Source organism: Bombus vancouverensis, chromosome 6 (assembly GCF_051014615.1).
Source record: "Bombus vancouverensis nearcticus chromosome 6, iyBomVanc1_principal, whole genome shotgun sequence".
NCBI lineage: Eukaryota > Metazoa > Arthropoda > Insecta > Hymenoptera > Apidae > Bombus > Bombus vancouverensis.
The window spans coordinates 10,211,556-10,232,522 of record NC_134916.1 but is presented as its reverse complement, the minus strand read 5'-3'; the positions used below and the strand labels follow the sequence as shown (position 1 = coordinate 10,232,522).

The 20,967-nt window shown below is 29.7% G+C and overlaps 7 protein-coding genes across 10 annotated transcripts; 3 read left to right on the top strand and 4 right to left on the bottom strand.

Moving 5' to 3' along the window:
- The first annotated feature begins 383 nt into the window (after window positions 1–383).
- On the top strand, window positions 384–5,095 carry Capr (caprin family member). Its single transcript, XM_033332013.2, has 6 exons — window positions 384–538; window positions 1,490–1,708; window positions 1,790–2,137; window positions 2,253–3,020; window positions 3,105–3,399; window positions 3,472–5,095. Exons 1-6 carry the CDS (start codon window positions 425–427, stop codon window positions 3,708–3,710), a joined length of 1,983 nt encoding a protein of 660 aa, XP_033187904.1. The 5' UTR covers window positions 384–424; the 3' UTR covers window positions 3,711–5,095.
- A 238-nt stretch (window positions 5,096–5,333) lies between these two features.
- Window positions 5,334–7,962, top strand: Poc1 (Proteome of centrioles 1). 2 transcript variants are annotated; one of them, XM_033332022.2, is made up of 6 exons: window positions 5,334–5,585; window positions 5,792–6,143; window positions 6,233–6,443; window positions 6,576–6,775; window positions 6,854–7,132; window positions 7,204–7,962. In XM_033332022.2, the coding sequence occupies exons 2-6, from the start codon at window positions 5,796–5,798 to the stop codon at window positions 7,495–7,497; spliced, it is 1,332 nt and encodes a 443-aa protein (XP_033187913.1). In that variant the 5' UTR covers window positions 5,334–5,585; window positions 5,792–5,795; the 3' UTR covers window positions 7,498–7,962. The 2 variants fall into 2 exon arrangements, with proteins under 2 accessions (XP_033187913.1, XP_033187914.1); XM_033332023.2 differs by lacking the exon at window positions 5,334–5,585 and having other exon boundaries at window positions 5,633–6,143.
- Window positions 7,620–8,444, bottom strand: Atox1 (Antioxidant 1 copper chaperone). The gene is made up of 3 exons (XM_033332031.2): window positions 8,306–8,444; window positions 8,151–8,226; window positions 7,620–7,963 (listed from the first exon to the last, which is right to left on the bottom strand). The coding sequence occupies exons 1-3, from the start codon at window positions 8,315–8,317 to the stop codon at window positions 7,833–7,835; spliced, it is 219 nt and encodes a 72-aa protein (XP_033187922.1). The 5' UTR covers window positions 8,318–8,444; the 3' UTR covers window positions 7,620–7,832.
- Window positions 8,445–10,061: 1,617 nt separating this feature from the next.
- Window positions 10,062–13,676, bottom strand: Lnk (SH2B adapter-like protein Lnk). 3 transcript variants are annotated; one of them, XM_076619406.1, is made up of 6 exons: window positions 13,272–13,676; window positions 12,807–13,207; window positions 11,806–12,686; window positions 11,530–11,729; window positions 11,195–11,446; window positions 10,064–10,198 (listed from the first exon to the last, which is right to left on the bottom strand). In XM_076619406.1, exons 2-6 carry the CDS (start codon window positions 13,151–13,153, stop codon window positions 10,064–10,066), a joined length of 1,815 nt encoding a protein of 604 aa, XP_076475521.1. In that variant the 5' UTR covers window positions 13,154–13,207; window positions 13,272–13,676. The 3 variants fall into 3 exon arrangements, with proteins under 3 accessions (XP_033187908.1, XP_076475521.1, XP_033187907.2); XM_033332016.2 differs by having other exon boundaries at window positions 13,361–13,676; XM_033332017.2 differs by having other exon boundaries at window positions 10,062–10,198; window positions 11,111–11,446; window positions 12,807–13,676.
- A 140-nt stretch (window positions 13,677–13,816) lies between these two features.
- LOC117155738 (D-beta-hydroxybutyrate dehydrogenase, mitochondrial) lies at window positions 13,817–15,974 on the bottom strand. Its single transcript, XM_033332025.2, has 6 exons — window positions 15,622–15,974; window positions 15,307–15,390; window positions 15,048–15,222; window positions 14,845–14,966; window positions 14,654–14,758; window positions 13,817–14,545 (listed from the first exon to the last, which is right to left on the bottom strand). Exons 1-6 carry the CDS (start codon window positions 15,835–15,837, stop codon window positions 14,147–14,149), a joined length of 1,101 nt encoding a protein of 366 aa, XP_033187916.1. The 5' UTR covers window positions 15,838–15,974; the 3' UTR covers window positions 13,817–14,146.
- Window positions 15,975–16,345: 371 nt separating this feature from the next.
- On the top strand, window positions 16,346–19,265 carry LOC117155740 (DNA fragmentation factor subunit alpha). The gene is made up of 3 exons (XM_033332028.2): window positions 16,346–17,330; window positions 17,389–17,704; window positions 17,786–19,265. Exons 1-3 carry the CDS (start codon window positions 17,153–17,155, stop codon window positions 17,904–17,906), a joined length of 615 nt encoding a protein of 204 aa, XP_033187919.1. The 5' UTR covers window positions 16,346–17,152; the 3' UTR covers window positions 17,907–19,265.
- Window positions 19,266–19,414: 149 nt separating this feature from the next.
- Window positions 19,415–20,958, bottom strand: LOC117155741 (uncharacterized). The gene is made up of 5 exons (XM_033332029.2): window positions 20,811–20,958; window positions 20,449–20,628; window positions 20,277–20,355; window positions 20,050–20,172; window positions 19,415–19,730 (listed from the first exon to the last, which is right to left on the bottom strand). Exons 2-5 carry the CDS (start codon window positions 20,518–20,520, stop codon window positions 19,504–19,506), a joined length of 501 nt encoding a protein of 166 aa, XP_033187920.1. The 5' UTR covers window positions 20,521–20,628; window positions 20,811–20,958; the 3' UTR covers window positions 19,415–19,503.
- Between the last annotated feature and the right edge of the window lie 9 nt (window positions 20,959–20,967).

Here is a 20,967-nt window from a genome sequence, read left to right as displayed (position 1 = left end):
TCTACTATTATATAATGCTCATTGAATACATAGTTTTATAAATTTCTATTTTTAATTGTTTATTTTATATGTATATATTTATAAATGCTTAAAATGTATTTTATAATATGAAACGATAAATTTAGCTAATTGTTTCATATATTGTCATTACGAAATATATACATACAGATAGTATTATTAAAGAAAATTTAATAAATATTTTTTATTTTGGTAGAACTATAATATTAATGACAAAAATATATACTATTGTTTTATAATTTACATAGTTTTGATGTAAAGGGTTCTAAAAAAAATTGTTACAATACTGACGTAGAGGTTAAGTACAAGATCAAAATGAGCATGCGCTTATGTCGCTTCTCTTTCCCCGTTCCCCGCAACTCCGTTACTATTCTGATTTCCAGTTCGCGTTTGTTGCCCGTGAAGGATGCCTTCTGCCAACCCTAAACTAGAAAAACAGGCCTCTACGGAGACCGTAGAACCTATACGCCAAGCAATTATCGTTATCGAGCATAAGATACGGAATCTTGAAAAGCGTAAGGTAAGTACTTGTATAATATATACGTAAATAACGACAAGAAAATTATCTGTCAGTTGATAGCTTTTACGGTGCAATCCGCCATGATTGGATACGCCATGTGCTCACGCTTGAGATTTCATAGGTATCTGATGATTATATTATGATGAATTAACCCTTGTTATTACATTTTCGTATTGAATCTTTTTCATTTAAGTTGAATTAAAGCAAAATTAATTTTTTTCCTACGATCGAACACCTAAATTCCCAATCGTGAACCTCGTGTCATGGCGGTATCTTCTAAAGATGTGCACAAAACTTTACGTGACACGCTTACGAGCCGCTACCGGTAAATTACATTGTGTAATGATATCTTTTGTTTAATATAATGTTAAAAATCTAAATATGAAATTCAAATACATGTATTACGTTTTAATGTGTAAGAAATTCTTTATTTGCCCTCGTTTATAGTACTTGCGTGAATCAGTTTTCTGGAACCATACAACACTATAAGAAATTATGAACCAAATTTAGTTTCTTTTTTACATAAAGAGTAGATACATATGTAAATTTTTATTTAAAGTTAACAATTATTTAGACGTAACATTTTTTTTATGTATATTATCGTTATTTTAAATTGTGTATATGTATGCGCACACACACGCGTGTATGTATAGGGCATATGTAATATGATGTATGATGTATATCACTGGAAAATAATAATAAATTGATATTTTTTGTATAAATTACTTTTATTTATTTATGTGTGAGCGCGCCTGTGCCCTTATATACATTTTTTAAATAGTATATGATATGGTTATATTGTATATGATATGCTTAGTATATGATATGCTTGTATTATATACATATGTATTATATGCATATAATAATTTTCCATTATATATGATTAATTTTATTGTTTATATTATTATATTTTAGAAATACAGTAAAATTAATAGCACATGTTACATTTAGGGAAAATTAGAATCATATAGGGATCTGCAGAAGAATGGAAGGGAACTAAATGCAGATCAGAAAACAGCAGTAGCCAAATATGACGAGGTGTTACAAACGTTGGATATTACGAAGGAACTGTATAAGCAAATTGTTGGAATTGCACATGATGCGGTCAAACAGCAAAAAAAGTTGGCAAGGAAGGAAGCTATTGAAAGAATGCAACAAGATATTGCAAAGGTATAACTTAAGTATGATTTTATAATATAAGTAACTTGTATCAGTCTATTAAATGTTTGCAATATTTACTAATTATCTTAGGTGAGAGAAGTTCTTCTTATACAAGATGCACTAATGAACATGGGTACAGAATCTGTTAGAGAAGATTTTCTTGCTGGAAAAAATGGAGCTGTAAAATTATCAGAAGAGGATTTAAAATATTTAGACAGCTTGTATAATGAAGTTATGATGAAACATCATAGAGAAGAAAGTGAACCAACATTCCTTCAACAAGTGCAGAAAGTAGCAGAACATTACGTAGCCATTGTTGATGGAAAACAAAGAGAGGTTGTTGGTACAACTTATAACAAACTAAAGGAAATTATTACTTCCATTAATCAGTGTGGCTATTTTGATCAAGTTCATGAAACTGAAGCTGTAGTAGAAGAAGTAAGTCAAGCATATTTACGTATTTTTGACATTTTAATGATTAATTTATGTAAAACAAGATGTAATTAAACAAATGAAAAATGTATTAAAAAGTATTTCATTAAATTCTTCACAGGTTACAGAGGCAGTTGCAGAAACACAAATATCTGAAACACCTGTGCAAGATCAAGTCAATGAAGAATATAATACCAATGACAGACACATTCCACCTGAATCCATGATTCCAATTCCTAACTTCCCGGTACAAGTTGCTCCGCTCCCTGTTGTCTCTGGCACTACACCAGTTTCTGGTCCCATTCCTGTAGTTGCACAACCCATTCCACATCCAGCTGCACCAGTTGAAACATCTTACTACACAAATGCAACAGGATTTGTTCCACAACCGCAACCACAACAAGCCCAACAAGCTCAACAACAACCACCACAAGCTCCTAGAATTAATGACGTTATAGGCACACCAAATTTCTTTTTCTTGCAAGAATCCGAACTTGATTCACCAGATGTTACATCACAAGCACCGATTGTTTCACACATTCCTGCTGCTGTTAACACACCTATTCCTTCGCAGACATTTACAAATCAAAACTTTGCAAATGCACCGGTAGTAGCACAGCCAGTCATATATCAACATCAACCACCACAGGATATGTCCCACATTCCTGGATTTGCTAATCCTAACCCGCCTCCACCTATTCCAATGCCACCCTCTCATCAGCAACCAAATATGCAGTACAGTCCTCAGCATCCTACTAATTTTCAACAGCAACCCCAACAACAGCAGCAGCAACAACCACAGCAACAAGCTCCTTCACAACAGATAACACAACAAGCGCAAAACCAGAATTTTGAGCATCAACAAGAAAGCCAACAACAATCTGCTGAAGTATATTACAAATATTATATTACCAGTAATAAAACATATCATATTTTATAATAATCAGAATACTAAAATACTAGTCTTTTCCAGGAAAAAGTTGAAGAAAATCAAGATGAAACAACAACAGCACCAGAATCAGAAATTGAACAACCTACTGAATCTGTTGATTGGTGCCAGATGGCTGAGACTAACGATTGGAATCAGACAGATCAATCACAACAATCTGCTCAAGATTCACAACAGACACAACAACAAACATCTCAGCAAACTTGGGGTGATCAACAACGTAGTGGGTATAGAGGTAGAGGTGGAAGAAGAGGCAATTCTAATGGTTACAATGGAAGAGGTAGGGGCGGTTATCAACAAAATGGACGCGGAGGACAAGGTATAAAATATTAATATTATTATTAGACGACAAAATTTAATACATTTGATTAAATAATAATTTTATACTTAGGAACATACTATCGTAATGATAGCAACTATCAAAATGGTTATCAACAACGATCTTGGGGAAATAGCGAGGGAAATAGCGGTTATAATTCTGGTTATAAAAGAGGTGGTGGCGGATCAAGAGGTGGAGGTCCACGAGGTGAGCGTGGTATGGATAGAGGTGGTCGAGGACAGTTTCGCGGCCAAAGGGGTGGGAATCGTGGCGGTTATGCGCCTCGTGGTAAACCCCATACGCAGCAGTAATAAAAATGCGATAGAATAATACACAGTGAAACAAATAATGTTGTAAGATCATAATTCAATTGTCTATTTACGAAAAAACCTAAGTCGTATCCTTAATACGTACAAATACTTTGAAAAAATAATGCACCGAATCGTATACACGAATTTTAGTATGTAAAGTAGCAATTTCAACGTTCCAAATCGTTATTTGATAGACCTTGTAAATGATTAATTAATTATATTCATACATATTAAGTAAATAATATTAAGTAAAAATATTGATACTTATATAAGTTTACATTTTTAAAATGTTGCATTTAATTGATGTGATAAGAAAGATTGATTTTGGGAAAAAGATATTTTGGTACATTTGTTTGCGGCTTAGGATATTTCCTAAATGAGACATTGAATACAAAAATTTTGCATTTGAATTTGGTATCCACAATTATCAAAAGAAAGATCTATTAACATTAATGAAAAAGTTATGCAGACGTAACATTGTGATATAAGAAAAGATCAACCAAATTTAGAAGCGTGAACCCACCATGCAAGTATTATTGTGTTGTGACAGAAGGCAGTTTTCACAGGGCAACAACAGCTGATCAACAAAGATTAGAAAAATAATTTTATTATAAAAAATATAAAAAAAATGAGAACTCATACAAGCATTTCACGCAAAGACACAAGGATGTATTTAACGAATAACGTTAAAATGATTACACAAATAGATGAACTGCACGACCATCTCTTTGTCTTGCGGCGCATCGTTCTAGAGAATTTTTTAAGATACCAGAAAAAAGAGGATACAGTGAGCAATGCCTTCTAGTGCTATATATCTTCTTGACTTCATATTCCATTTTCGGTCTATGAATCTGTGAAGTATTTAGAAAGTTAAAGTTGTCGAGATTTAGTATTTGGGAAAATGAAAGATTAACGTAATATATGAATACACCAAAATGTTTTTCATGAAACGTGTTTCATGATTGCTACTAATTACGTCGCTCCCTCTTCTGTTTTTTCTGTGTGATTCCAAAATTCTATACGGTCGCCTACGCAGCTGGCCAAGTAAAAGAGATTGCAGTGCAATGTCAAGTTTATGAAGCAACATTACCTGATTTTTTTATCGCAAAATATATATGATTATTTTTAAAAATAAAAAAAAGCGATAGTGCGGAGCTTTAGCATGTAAGTTGAGTGTACAATTACTGACTAGAGGCAAAGAAAGCGCATTTGAAGAGTGCGCTATTGACAAAAGCCACGCTCACACCGCCAAACACGTGATGAGGAGTACCGTATTGTATTTCGTTTGTATATTTGTGTTTAATCACCTCCATCTACAGTTATGTTCAACTATCCTATGAATACCTATGTATCTTCCAAATAAAGATCTAATTCAACCCTGCTAACTAGCCTACCTATCGTACTCATTGTCAACATGAGAATCGTTTCATTCTTCAGCTTGTTCTCAAATAAAAAAATCGAATAAAGTATTTGATTAATCATATTTTATTAACAGTGTGTACTCTTTGTTGCTTTCTCTTTTTCTTTTTCGCTTTAAATAAAATTATGGAATATTCATATTATTGTTTGGGGACGTACTGTTATTGTAATTGAAGTAACTATTTGAATTTCGCGCTTTCCAATGCCTGAGTGACAGTACTTTAACTGATTAACGTAGTGAAAATTCGTTTCAAATTAAACATGGTTAAAATCTTGAAATATTTGATATATTACATTTAAGTTGATATATAGTGTTTGTGCAAAATATTATATCTCAATATTTATAATAGAATTGTATATTACATATTTTATATATTGCGGATATAACAAAATGCAAGTGCATCTATAAAACAATTATAATACGGTTATAACGATAATCAATGTGATTAAACATAGGTAATCACTGTTTTTTTTTTTTAAATTCATTAAGATTGAATAAATTATATTTAAAATATACGTATTATTATTAAGACAATATATATAGTATTGAATACTTTATATGTACGCTAATTAGTGCATTTAGGTTAAGGATATTAATAATTTTTCTAATACTATGTGAAAATATTTTGTTAGAATTTTACACAATTTATTTATTGTATTAGAACGATGATCAGAACTGCTTGCGATCCTACAATAGAAAAACACTTTAAAGGCCATGAAAATACTATCACAAGCTTATGTTTCCATCCTGAAACTACTCAATTAGTATCAAGTAGTTCAGATAAAAGTATAATATTATGGAATTTGAAAGAGTCTGTGAGAGCTTGCAGATTCCTTGGGCATAAAGATGTAGTTTTTGATGTCACTTATGCACCATCAGGCGAAGTCATAGCTAGTGCTTCCAAAGATAGATCTGTTAGAATTTGGGTACCTAAAATAACAGGACAATGCTTAGATTTTAAAGCACATTCAGGAGCTGTTAGATCAGTACAATTTAGTCCAGATGGGGAAAAGGTACTTATATTTTATATGATGATAGAAATGGTAACTTACTTTAATACATATTTAAATTTATATGCATATATGTATGTTTTTATAAATAGTTAATTACTGCATCAGATGACAAAAGTGTTAAATTATGGATGGTATGTCAAAGAAGATTTCTTATGTCATTTACATGTCACACAAGCTGGGTCAGATGTGCTAGATTTTCTTCTGATGGTAGACTTATAGTCTCTTGTAGTGATGATAAAACAATAAAATTATGGGATGTCACGAGTGGACAATGTATTAGAACCTTTAATGATGTAAAAGGTATATCCTATATTTATATTAAAAGCTATTAGAAGCTATTAGTTTTTCTTTCTTTTTTTCTATGCATGTTTAAAAAATGTATTATATTCTATTAAAAATGTTTAAATACAAGTTCTCAAACATCTTTACTAGCTTATTCTACACATGTGGAATTTCACCCAAGTGGTTCTGTTATTGGATCAGCAAACATAATTGGCTGTGTGAAATTATATGATGTACGTACTGCTTCTTTATATCAACATTATGCAATTCATAAAGATTCAGTAAATATGATAAAATTTCACCCAAAAGGAAACTTCATATTAACTGCATCTGATGATTCAACAATGAAGGTATATTGGATTCTTTTTTATAATAATAATTAATTTAATAACATTTTTATATTGCATTTATTAAAAACTATAAAATAGGTTTTAGATTTACTAGAGGGTCGCCCAATTTATACACTTAAAGGTCATGCAAATGGTACTGGTGTAACATCAGTAACATTCTCTTCTAACGGAGAATTTTTTGCCTCTGGTGGTACAGATCATCAATTATTAATGTGGAAAACAAATTTTGATAAAGATGATGTTGCTAGAAAAATGTCTCGGCATTTAGTTTCACCTGTTAAAGTATCAGAATCAAATATGAAGGAAGAAAAATCACATAAAGATGATGATATATCTGGAGGAGAGGAAGAAGTAGAAGTAACTATTATTTTGAGATTTACAATCTATTCATATAATATTTTATAACTTAAAACATTTTATTGTTTTAGTCATTACATGAGAAATTTGACACTATAAATTTAAAAAATGGAAAACTTCGTTGTGAAGTACCAGATACTGGAGTATTAGATGGCAATATAGAATATAAAGTCATAAATATGAGAAATCAAAGACCTTTTGAAGAAGGGCGTATTGTGAATATATCACACTTACCTAAAGAATCACCTGGTACATGTTCTAGTAAAATAGTAGATGCACTTAATGAGCAAGTGCAATCATTAAGTGATGCTGTTACCATTTTAGAACAACGTTTGTCAATACTAGAAGAAGAATTAAGAAAATAACATTTTGTATTTTATTTATGAAGTTATTCAATTATATAATTAAATAGTAAATATTTGTAAGATATATATTTAAATTGTACTTAATATGTATCTTTTAAGGTTAATTATTTCAAAATATAATATAAATTTTTAAATTGATTTATTAGTACAGTGTTATAAAGATGAATTTTAGGTATACCCTTTTTGTAAAATTTGAGATTTTAATGTAAAAAGCTACATACAATACAATAATTTTGTAGAAGAACGAAAATATAAATTTTAATATAACAAAAAGTAACATTAAATCTATAATACAATTATTTTTTTATTCCTAAAAATTGACATGACTTTCCAGTTTATTTTTTTATTCCTAAAAATTGACATGACTTTCCAGTTTTCTTAATAACTTGTAATATTTCATCAGAAGGAAGTGCAGATGTTACAGACACCTTGTTTCCTTGTAGATCTACTTGCACATTGTTAATACCTAAAAATAAATTCTAAATTAAGCAATTTTTTAATGCAATAACATTTCCATATGTTTTTGGTATTTGACATTCTTTATCATACAATTTAAATTAATTATTATATGTTTAGTAAGAAAAAAATTAAAAAGTAAAATACTACCAAATTTAAGTAAAATATATAAATATATAATAAACTTGAAACCATACCTTCCTTCTTATTAAGTACATTTGTTACAGCGGTGGCACATCCTTCACATGTCATTTCTACATTAAATTCGTGCACCTTAAATTTGTATTGTTTAACTAATATGCTATTAATTGTAAATTAAAAATTTAATTATTATAATTAGTAATTTCATTACCTGAGATGCCATACTGATAATCGTTTGTATTTGTTAAATCAACCTAGCACGATATATCAATTGTATGATTGTGTACTGTATCGCAGACAGAAACGAGCCTTTTTTATTGAACCGGAAATAACTCTTATCTAGTACTTAAAATGATAATATAATAGCAGTAGCTATTGGGTGTTTAACAAGTATTCAGAGAATTACTTGTTTTCAATGACGTACTTATAACAATGGCTGGTGTTATTTTTATTAACCTATATGACTAATGCTAAATACCATAATAAAAAGTAATTTTTTCATTTCAATAATAATATATTTCTTTATACAAGAATTACACGTGATTTAATTGACAGAACATAGATATATTTTACAATTTTTCAAATAAAAAGGTTAATCTGCGGATGATAAATCTGGATTACCATAAAATATTTACCTAAAAGTTTACTAATTTAAGAAAAACATGACTTCTTTAATAATAAAATGCATTAAAAATATGTATCATAATTAAATAATTTAATTTTTATGCTTTTTTGTTTATGAAAATTTAACATGTTTTCATACATACGTATTCTAGTAATAAATTCAGTTCAATCACTTCAAAGTTTAAATGTAATCTTATTAAGTACACCATTTTTTTAAATATTGAACTGTTTTTATTAAAGATAAATACTTTTTCTCTCTTTCTCTCCCTCTCTTAAAAGTTCATATTTAGTATCAATATAAGTATTAATATAATCATACATTTATCTATAATTTAATTTTGCACATTCAGTAATATTGCTCTATGTCATGATTATGACTAACTTTTATATGCTTATCAATTTAATAATACTTTCTTACATTAACATTTACCATAAAATATAGTGATATATTTTAGAATAACATATAATTATATAAGTTTTAATGCATTTTAATTTTATTTAGATTGAATGTTGTGATTAAATTATTGAGTTAATTATTATGATTGAATTATTTATATATAACACATAGACTCTCTCTCTAATTTTCTGACTTCTTTAAATCAAACTTTATTGATATGATCTATATATAAGTATTATTTAACAATATATTCTACAATTCATGTAGGAGAAAGGATAGTCATAGTAAAGAGATTGTCTGTAATAGTTTTATATATAAAACAAGACTAACTTTCATATACATTTACATGTTTTTTTTATGTATATTCTTATGTAAGTACATACACTTAAGTAAATTAATTGGTATAATGGACTGTGTTCTATAGTTTCAAAATATTTCCTCAGTTACTTCAATAAAATAAAGACAAAGGCTGTGGTCTTTTAGTTTTATGATATTTTAAATATTTTATAATACTTACAATGTTTATTATGATTTATATGATAATTTGAGCTGATATATCTGAACGTGCAGAGAATACAACTGATACAATCTTGTTATAAATTTCATTGAAATTTTGAAATAATTTATATACATTATTTTAAAAATGATTTATAAAACAATTATATGTCGAAGATTATGTTTCGATCCCAAAATTGGGTAAAAACATGTTAATAAATATAGTTGTTGAAAACGTCATCTTGCAAGATTGGAAAAGTTGGAAGCAGTTGATTTGAAAAAATACATTGTTTACATAGGAGAAATAATACACTTTTGTATAACACTTTATGATAACAATAATAACTTCAACTTAAAATTATCTTGCTTTGTAGGATAAGTTGATGGGGAAACTATTTAATCTAAAGGACCAACTGGGTTGTAGCCTGATGGTAGAGTATTATGAATCCATCGTCAAAGAAAACTATAAGTATTTTGAATTGCTCTACCACTAGATGATGAACTTTGTTGTTCTGTAACGTTGTTTTGTTGTTCCAGTCTTTCCAGTGATTCTGTACGTGTTCTTATAGAACCACCATATGTGCGTACCTGTACATTAACATATACACATTTATTATGTTTAATTTAATTAAGTTATATTTTATCTTAAATTTTCTGGATTTGTAAGAAAATTCTATATAGTAATAAATTAATTATTCGTCCTTTCAGCTATTAAGATGAACCAGAAATTTTAAGAATACTGTACACATAAAAGCGAGCTCCTTGTCCCACGGTCATATTTATTGAGCACCATTGTCTCTTATATTAATAAAACTCTTTAATACTAAGAGTTATAGATGTATTTCAATTTTGAGAATTGTTTCCAATACTAATTACATATATATATATATATATATATATTTAATTCGATTATGTTAAATTTCCACATTCGGATTGGAAGTTTGGTAATATATATACATTTGACGTGAAATTAATAAGAAGATATTATAAATAATAAAACAGTAACATTAATTTAAAAAGCAATTATTCTAACTAAGATAATAAAATTGTAAGTATGGCAACCTTGCATCAAAATTTATTTTGAAGGTAAGACAACAATTTTTTTTATAAATCATAACAAAAGAAATAGTAAATATATTGAATTATTGAAGAAATATTCTCATAGAAAATCCTTGATTTTAAAACACGATTTAAAAAAAAACAAATGAAAGAAAATATATTCACATGTGTAGTATAAATGATCATTTCTGTATGTATGTATGTATATATGTATACAGAATATACAGTATATATGTATATACATGTATACAGAAATGATAACTTATACTAAAAAGTATATTTATATACAGTGATAATTAAATATTTATAAAATAATCCGAATATGGACCTACATGAAGTATTAAAAATTGATACCTTTATAATGATATAAATATCAATTTAGTATGGTATATATCACCAGCTGTACAAAAAATGGGTGCATCATTTTATTTATTTACTCACTGTCTGTAGATTAGACTTCAGACTGTGGGTGTTAGCCACTCGCGTTCACTCAAGAGGAGTTAGACTTCCACTGCTGACTCTTACTTCTCTTGGCTCTGGAGCAGCTGGGGGTCTCCTTTCTTGTAACTGTTGTTGATTTATTCCAGATGCATTATGATGTCCTGACCGTGTTGCATCAGTCGCCACAACAAATTCTGTGAGAGTGACATCTGCTGTTCCACCGGATTCAAGAGGTATGGCATTTCGACGAAAGTGTTCAAGCATATCATATATAGCAGGAAAACAAAGATGCTGAACACGACAATGTCCCTGATCGTTTAATGTCATACGCAAATGCTGCAGTAAAGGTGAAAAATGAAATTTTTTAGACGACTATAATTAAATTTAAAATAATATAATTAAAGGAAATAACATATTACCTTTGCTCTGCCTTGAAAATTAAAAGTTAATACAAATTCCCCTTTTCTTGTTTCACTTTGTCGAACAAGAAATACACCATGACCATTAGCAGCACTATGTAAAACGAGCTGTGCTGCATCTGATCTAGGGAGGGTCCCATGAAACCATGGATATTCTCTTAAACTGCTAGATAAATCTAATTCACCATCATTTGCATTCACTACAACAAAATTGAATTATTTATAACATACAAGCTATATGATCTTAAAAAGTACTTATAAATAAATTTATCATACTTTGTTCAATATCTTGTTGTGATGAACATAATTCCAGATTACTATTACTTCTTATACGTAGTCTAGGAGGTATTTCTGGAGGGTTGCCACCTATTTCATCTCCATGTTCATGGGATGTAGATCGGGAACTTTTACTTGTAGAATTAGTTCTTAATCTATCTCCTTCACTACCAATAGCTAATGAACCATGTCCTAAGGAATCTCCAGTAACATCTGTTCCAGAACTAGGATTAACAGAATTTTGTTGTACTGTGCGCATACAATATTTGATAGTAGCTAACCATGATCTCATATCATTTGAATCATGAGCTTCTATTACAAATTCCATATTTTGTGTTTTTAATACAAAGGTATTTTCATGATCTGGCATTTCTAATGCAGTTGTTTCCCTGGCTTCAGTTATTGCAGAACAAAAGACACCACTACGTGGTTTTACTGCTTTTGGAGGAGAATAAAATTCTAACATATATCCACCAATTGCTTTTATTAAGGCAAGCCTAGATTTCTCCCATTTTTGAGTTCCATCAATATTTTCTCCCATTAAGGAATTAACAATGCCTTCTTTTCTGCATTCCACCACAATCTTTGAAAGTTTAGCTTTTGAATGCTTATCTCTACGATGTTCACTATGAGATAACTCCACTTCATCACTTTGCTGCTTATGGAAGAAGCTTTTGCCCTTCTTAAGCCCTTTAAAGGATAAGCGGCGGAAAAATGGTTTGTGTGCAGGCTTTGGTGATATTGCATCTCCATCATGTTCAGAGTAATCACTGAATTCTTCATGAGATGATATACGAATAGGAGCATTGTTGTTTTGGCTTACAACATTAACATCTCTATCATTACTTGCTATATGCCTTGTGTCATACAAAGATGGTGATCTGGCAAAGTAATTAAAAAGATTTATAAAATTTTTATACATTATTTTCATAATAGTGTACATATTTCAATGACTTAAAAAAGTTATAAAAGCAAACAGAATGTATCTTATTACGGCATACCTAATCGTACGACGTAGGTATTCGCTTTCAAAGTGTTCACAAAAGCTTTCGACAAATTTTCTTAAAAAATCACGATGGGAAAGATTCGATCTTGCACTTTCTGGTAAATTTAAACTGACGTAGGTACAAAAGGCCTTAGCAAAATCAGAAGCCGAAGCGCGGGCGTGTCTCTCACAAAATTCTATCCAACCAGGTGCAGCTTCAGGCGACACGGCAACCGCCGGTGCCGTTGTTGTTGTCGGCGTAGCCGTCGTCGTCACTGTTACAGCTGTCGTCGTCGTTGCCGTTGTTGTTGATATTATTGTACTCGTTGTTGGTGTCGCCGCAGTTATGGTATAAACACTCATTACCGGCGTGTGCCTCACCAAGGGGGCTAAAGACCTCCCCCTGCCACTATACAACTACCGCAAAATTCTTAATACAATTGCAGTACTCTATGTATAGAAAGCACACGCGCATACATACATATATACATATATCGAATTTCTTCGTATGTATAGACCAAATACAAGACAATGTACTACTGGATATTGTTATTTTCTGAGTGTAATTACCAGTGCAGTGATTCAACAACAGAATCCACTTGCTTCAGGGAAAGATGAATAGATATTATTCCCTCCAAGTAATTGACCTTTCTTTTTTATCGTTCTTTTCTTTTCCCTTCGCAGTGAATTTCCGTGAAACGAATAACAATTGTTTTAACAAATTATAATTCGTCGGTGCATTTTCGGTTTTCTTTCTCTATTCGTGTAACCGGTATCTGACTTTCATGTTTGATTTTCTTAAATTTTGCGTAACAATATCTTTGTTTCGCGGAAATATTTTTACCGACATTATGAAATATGGAACCGTTAAAACTACTAGCGCAATCTGTCTTGTGTGTAGTGCAGTACATGTGAAAAATTATACTACAAAAATGTCGACAAGGATGGCAGTTTAATAAAGAGTTATAAGTTTAATGATTTAGAAAGTGAGTGCTGGAAAGAAGGAAAATGATTACTTGATTATAATTTTTGTATAACGTTTCAAGTTTCTATATTTCGTTCTTTACGGAAGTTCCTTTATTTAAAATTACACTGTTGATTACAGATTTTGTTATAATTTATATACCACATAGTTTAATAAACGGTATTGATGTTTTTCTTTCCATTTCTTATTTTAACAAAGAGTAGCGTATACGTTGAAGATTTATTTGGGTTTGTATAAAGTGACAAAATGTGACTAGTAAATAATTTTATCCTTTACAGTATCATGTCATAAACAACTGACTATTAGGCAGAGGTTATTAAATTTGAACATTGCATTCTTTGTTCTCGATCATGTAGATCTTCACATTTTTTTCAATTTACATACAATATATCATAAACTGGTTTTGGAAGATAATCACTGCATAATGCTTGTATTCTTTCTTTACGTGATACTGGTGTGTATCTTCTCATTGGAAAAGTTTTCATTACTCCATCTGTCAAAGCTCTAGTTACTGGTGTTAAATCTACATCTGTTTCTTGTGTATATTTTTCAAGAGCCAACATTTCTTTTTGGAATAATTCTTGACCATATTCTTTACGGGTTTGAGGATCCAATTGAGTCCACATGTCTCTAGCTTGTTCCAGCAAGGCACTATTATTTTTTAACCAAACATTTCCAGATACATATTCACTAGTTTCAACAATAACTACATCCACTCCCCATCTTCTCATTTCTAACCTAAGACAAGCTCCCCAAGCTTCAACTGCAGCCTAATACACACACACACATATACACACACATATATAATATATATTACATGTATATTTTGTTGATGTTATATTTAAATATAGATTATTGATACTTTTAAAATGATCTACCTTAACTGCACAATAAATGCCTCGGACAGGACTTGGAATACGAGCTAAGAGACTGCTAACTATGACAACACGTCCTTTTGATCGTCTAATCAAAGGTAAAAAAACCTTTAAATAAAAATTATTATTTTATTCATGGAGATTAGCTTATTAATTATTGCAATATATAATTGTTGATAATACATTAATATCACCTGAGTTAATCTAGCAAGACCAATGAAGTTAATATCTATACTGCGTTTTAATACAGAAGGAGGCACCCATTCGCATTCACCTAATGTCACCCAAGCAGCAGCATGTATTAATGCCCATAAACCTATTGTAAGATATTTACGATTGTCAAATATATATTATAAATAATAAGTTTTATATATCTATAAAAAAATATAAATTTGACCTGGTGCACCATCTGGTAAGTTTTCATTTACATAAAGAAATGTCGAATGAATATCATGCTCACTAGTAATATCTAATTGCAATATATGCAATCTACCAGAAGCTTCCTGTTTTAATTTTTGCATTGTCTCTTCATTCTCAACTTTTGCATTAAATCCAGCAAATACTGTAAACCCCTTTAGAAATAAATTCTGTATATATAGAACATCCTAGAAATGAATAATAACGATCGTAACAAGAATACGTAGAAATTATCTTACCAGTTCATCTAATTGTTTACTTAAAGTGTATCCAACTCTTGAATCACAACCTGTAATAAGAACTGCTTTTCCTGCGGCAGTTACCTGTAGGAAATATATTTTTGTACCATTATATGCTTATATATTAACATTGTAGAATATAATCTTTCTCATACACACACACACATACACACACACACGCGCGCGCGTGTACTTATATTAAAATTAAGAAGTAAATATTAATATAATATTAAATATGTGAAATGTAAGGGATATAGTCTGTACTTATGCTTTGTAATCTTATGGATTAATAAACACATGTTTTTAATGACTCACCTTTAAGTTATGATAAAATAGTGTAGATCCTATAGATATTACCAACAATAAGAGAAAAAGCACAAAACTAGATGTTTGTGATATACTCAATGTATTTAATATAGTTGCTAAAATGACTGCAATTGCATGTGAGAATGCAATTGGAAGAAGACATCTTTCTGCTAATTCCCATGTTTGGCTATCATCTGGCTCTTTGCTTCCACTTGGTAAAGGCATTTCTAGTTTAACTTCGATACTATTTTAAAGAAATTTAATTGATTACATTCAGATGAGACTTGTGGCTCAACTAAGAGCCCTAACTGGGCTAACTCTGTTCTAACTTTAAACTTAAAGCAGTATCTAGTCTCATTGATCTAAATTTAACTGCAGTGCTGTGTCTTAGGTTCACAGATCCTAGTAAAATTACATATTTTATCTGAAATGTAATTATATTCTGTTGAATCAGACACAAATACTTTATATATATTTTGGAATAAATTTTATCTGCATAATTATATATTTCATATATTTTTATAACTCTCATGCATGATATATTGTTTTTCTTTTTAGAAATATCATATTTATTTACGTGTATAAATATATATAAAAAAATTTATATTTCTTTAAATCACATTTCATTTTTAATGCGAAATGAATAATAATAATATGTTATTCAAGAAAACTATTTCTTTATTAATTTCTAGTCATACATGCATTTAAAATAATTCCTCCTTAAATGTATAACTTTATAATAAAGAATAAAATAAAAGTAAAGAAGTAAATACAAAAAATAAATAATAAATCGATTTATGTTCTTTCATTGAAATATATTACATTGCATTATCAATGAGAATATTACGATGTTGTAATGTAAACAATTCATTTAGCGATAATAAAAAAATGAATACCAGAGTGGGGTAGGTTATTGATTTCTGTGTGGGTGCCATGTTGGGAGGGAATACCATGGTGGGTGTCTCTTGGACATACCATACGCAGTAGTCTACAGAGAATATAAATAGGAGGGGTAGTTGCACCATTGACCCAGTGTTGAGTTGACATACGGTCAGTTCAGTCACTCGAACAGAATTCATCTTACGCCTTTCAAGTTTTATATATCTGTGTATGTGAATTGCTAATAACCGTAATAAAAGCCCTTGTAAAATCAACAATCCAATGCAATCCAAAACACTGCCCTTTCTTACTTATCTTCCAACTTTACAAATTTACACCCAAATCATCGGCATGTATTCAGTGTTTTAAGTATTCTGCAAACGTTTTTCTAATAAAATATTTAATAAACATTAGTGACACCCACTAATCGAGTGAATGCGTATCTCGTGTTACGATTTTATTTAAAGATAATCGGTTGCATTGATAAACCAATGTGCAACGATAATCAGGCCTTAGAAGTGGTCAACTTTTTTGAAAGAAGTCAACTTTTGATGACATAAATTTCATGCATTCGATCGACATTTGATCGAACAAAGAAAGTACAAAACCAAACAAACTTATTTGTGAGCAGTTTTCAGATTGTTCTTTTATTTAAAGCAATATGTCAGAAACAGCGGGAATTTCGCAAGGATTGGGAAATCCTTACAAAATTGTCGATCATACTCGAGAAAAACGAAAGGGAATCACTGCTTCTTCTTTAAAAGAATTAACCAGTATTGCTAGAAACCGCTTGTCTTTACCTTTGGATGCAGAACTAACAATTGTCCTAGAACAAGATGGTAAGGGAACATCTTTATTGCTCAATAGTATTAATTTTTAATACTGTTTTTATGTTAGGTACTGAGGTAGATGATGAAGAATATTTTGCAACATTGGAAAGAAATACTAGTTTAATGATTCTATACGGAGATCAAAAGTGGGTGGCAGCAGGAAGTAGTAAAGCTGCTTCTCGTTACATTGTTGTTGATGATGTAGATAATATAGAAGGTGGACAAAGAAGAGAGGAAATTAGAAGGCGTCGACCACCAATAGAGGCTTTAGTCTCATCATTGCACGGTGACCCATCACATATATCATTGCTTGATGGACATAATTTAGAATTGCTCAGTGATATGGATCCAGATAGTGTGGCTGATATAGTGTCTGGCAATATGTAAGTATATTTAAAAATTAATTTAAGATATTATGAAATGTAATATGATATAATACCATTTAATTTTGTAAATCATTTCAGAATTTTCCTTGAGCAATTAAAAGAAGCTTCAGGCAGATTCTTAGCTGAAAAACGGCAAGCACAAGGATCCTTGGATGTTCTTCAGATGTGTGCAAGTGGTGGAGAAATAGAGCGAGCGTAGGCCATGTGGGGGGTGGGCGCCCTCACATTGGCTAATATGTATCGAGTGCGACGTCGCATATTTTATAAAGGTCGCCAACTACAACAAACTTTGATCCTTTTCTGGAATTGAGCCCATCACATTTATAGCGTGAAAGTTTTCTACGCTATCTATTACCATCATATTGTTCATGAAAACTGAATGTTTACATTGTCAATGAAAATTTGAGATTCTTCTATGCAACATTTTAGAAGATGTAACGGTGAAGAAAGATGTATAGGAACTATTGAGTTCCTATTTTCGACGGGTAGTCAAAACTTATTTCTGGGATATTTGCAAGTATTTACTAAATATGTGAACATTTAAATTTATTAGCAAAAAAGAAATATATGGAAAGTTGATGCTTGTCCACGCTATAAGTTAATATCGTAATAATGCATAGTTTTATATTTTGTTAATAGTAACTTGTTTTCTCGATTTTTTAATTTTGTATAGGTTTATAGTATATATATGCCTTTCTAGTGTTATATATTTTGTAGAATATGACATAAGGAATTGCTTTAATGCAAAATGAGGTCTTAAAATACACATGCATAGTTAAACACATGCAATTTAGCCATTAAATAATCTGAATGTACTACATAAACAAAAGCTATATAGAAATATCATGTCAAAGAAAACATTCCGTCACGATGTTGTCATATCAGTATTAGCAAAAAGACGACATGTTTGGTTTATGAACTTTTGTATGTAGATATATTATACCAAGGTTTAGTTCAACGAAGATTGATGAAATGTTTAAGACTGAATTTATAGAGAAAGAATGCATCCCCATTATAATCATCAATTCATTATACACTAAATTTAGCGTGGTAATAGGAAAAACCAATATCAGCTCTTTGATACCAAAGTTATGCATTTGATAAGAAAAACTGCAGAAAAAAAAAAGAAAATGTGCAGGTGTTTCTGAAAAGATTATGCATACGCAAAGTATTATTGTATTAAAATAAAATTTGTCATTATATCTATACTTGTTACGAAAATGAAACCAACTTTGTGACGTTCAAAGATATGTTATTCAACATTTATATAGTGATATTTATTTTAAATCTTAAGAAAAAAAAGTTTAATGCTTATGTTTATTCTTTGCAGAAACACTGTAAACAGAACATCGTGACATTCTTTGATATATACCTTAACATCTGTATACTACAAAATAATGTTTACATTTACTGTCATTTGGATATTTAAAGTGCAACGATCAGCATAGACATATTAATAATTAATAGCATCCAAATGTGTCAGTAATTATAAATTTGTTCTGTAATTTCTAATGGTATTTCTTTATGAGATATTGAACAAAGTAATATTTTACCTAAATTTTAAGACGTATTAGAAAATAGTTGATATATTTAATAGAACTGCCAATTAAAGAAAACAATTGATGCTCAATAATGACCCACTCACCATGTCCTTTAAAAATACTGATTTTTTAATACTGATAATTAACACATTATACTAAGGCAATATTGCTATTATTATTGTTATTATTATTATATTCTCATGTCCATTACATATTTGAATAACAATTATATATAACAAGATATATTTACATAAACTAGGTTTTAATAGAGGATATAAAATTTCCATCTATGAGTTGATGTAATGCAGTGGATGTATCCCTCACTCGATTGCCGGCACTACGTAATTGAGACACAGCCTCTTGAAGAATAAGTTCACTCCTTAGCAATTGTTTATTAACAGTTGATAATTCCTGAGTGGCATTACCAATTGTTCCATCAACCATTTGTATAAGGTCTTTATCCAATGTTTCATTGCATTCATCTATTTTATTATGAAATGTCAATTGAAGTATTAAACATTTTTTCTTGAGTAAATTAGATATTGTATATTATTTATATGTATAAAATACTCAGAAATAAATGTTCTAAATAATTAAACTTCTAGCTGAAACAAAGTAAGCTTGAGTCTAATAAAAATTTACATTATTCTGATGATTGTGTTATTACAGATTTTTCTGCATTAAAATTATTATATAATATTTTAGTAATAGCAGTGCATATTGTATTACAGCAGTATTAATAAAATGATATTGACAAAAATATGCTCACTTGATTTTTTTTAAATTAATATTTAGACTTACGTAATTTTTTATGAAGCAGACTATTGTATTTTATAGAACATTTTTTTGATTTTGGTATTTTCACTTCTGGCATACATGTCATAGCATCAACTGCTCCACTAATACTACTTATACTTGTTCCATCTAATAAATATTAAATGAGATTAGATTAGAAAAGATGCTACTATAAAACGAGTTTATTGTTTATATTATAAATATCTTTTGTATTGTCAAATACAAAATTTTACCATCATCAGATTCTGGAGCTTCGCCAGAAATAATCGTACCACAATAATTAGGAGCTCTTATAAAAGGAAATCCCATACCCTGTATAGAATATCATAATTCATATCTTCCTCTTTTTTATAATACACGGTAGATACTTTATATGTGATGATGTATAATGTAAAAATAACATACAGTGACAATGCTTGCAGAGTCATCATCAGATTCTGGTGCTTCACCCGAAACAACAACAGCTTTCAAATCCATATTGTGTATGAAGAAATAAATTCAGTTTTTGAACAAAAATTCTTTGATGCTTTTATATACTATGAAATTTTATGAATAAATAAAGAATTTCAAAATAATTGATTGACTCTAAAAAGATTACAAAATGACAAATCAAACATTTTATATTTTGAATTTCAGCTTTTTCTGAATGATTAATTGACAAAATGAGAGAAATTTTATATTTGTGAATAGCACTGATAAAATAACATATAGTTATTATTACAATAATTATTACAATGACAATTACTTTAACCTAAATTTTTACTCACGATTGCAGTACTCGAATAAATTGAATTATTAATTGTATCTATTATTTACTATTCTGTATTATATTACATCTTTGCTATATTATATGAGAATAATCATCATAGAATCATTAATATTTATTTATCACTTATGTATTTCCCAATGAACTTATAACCACAA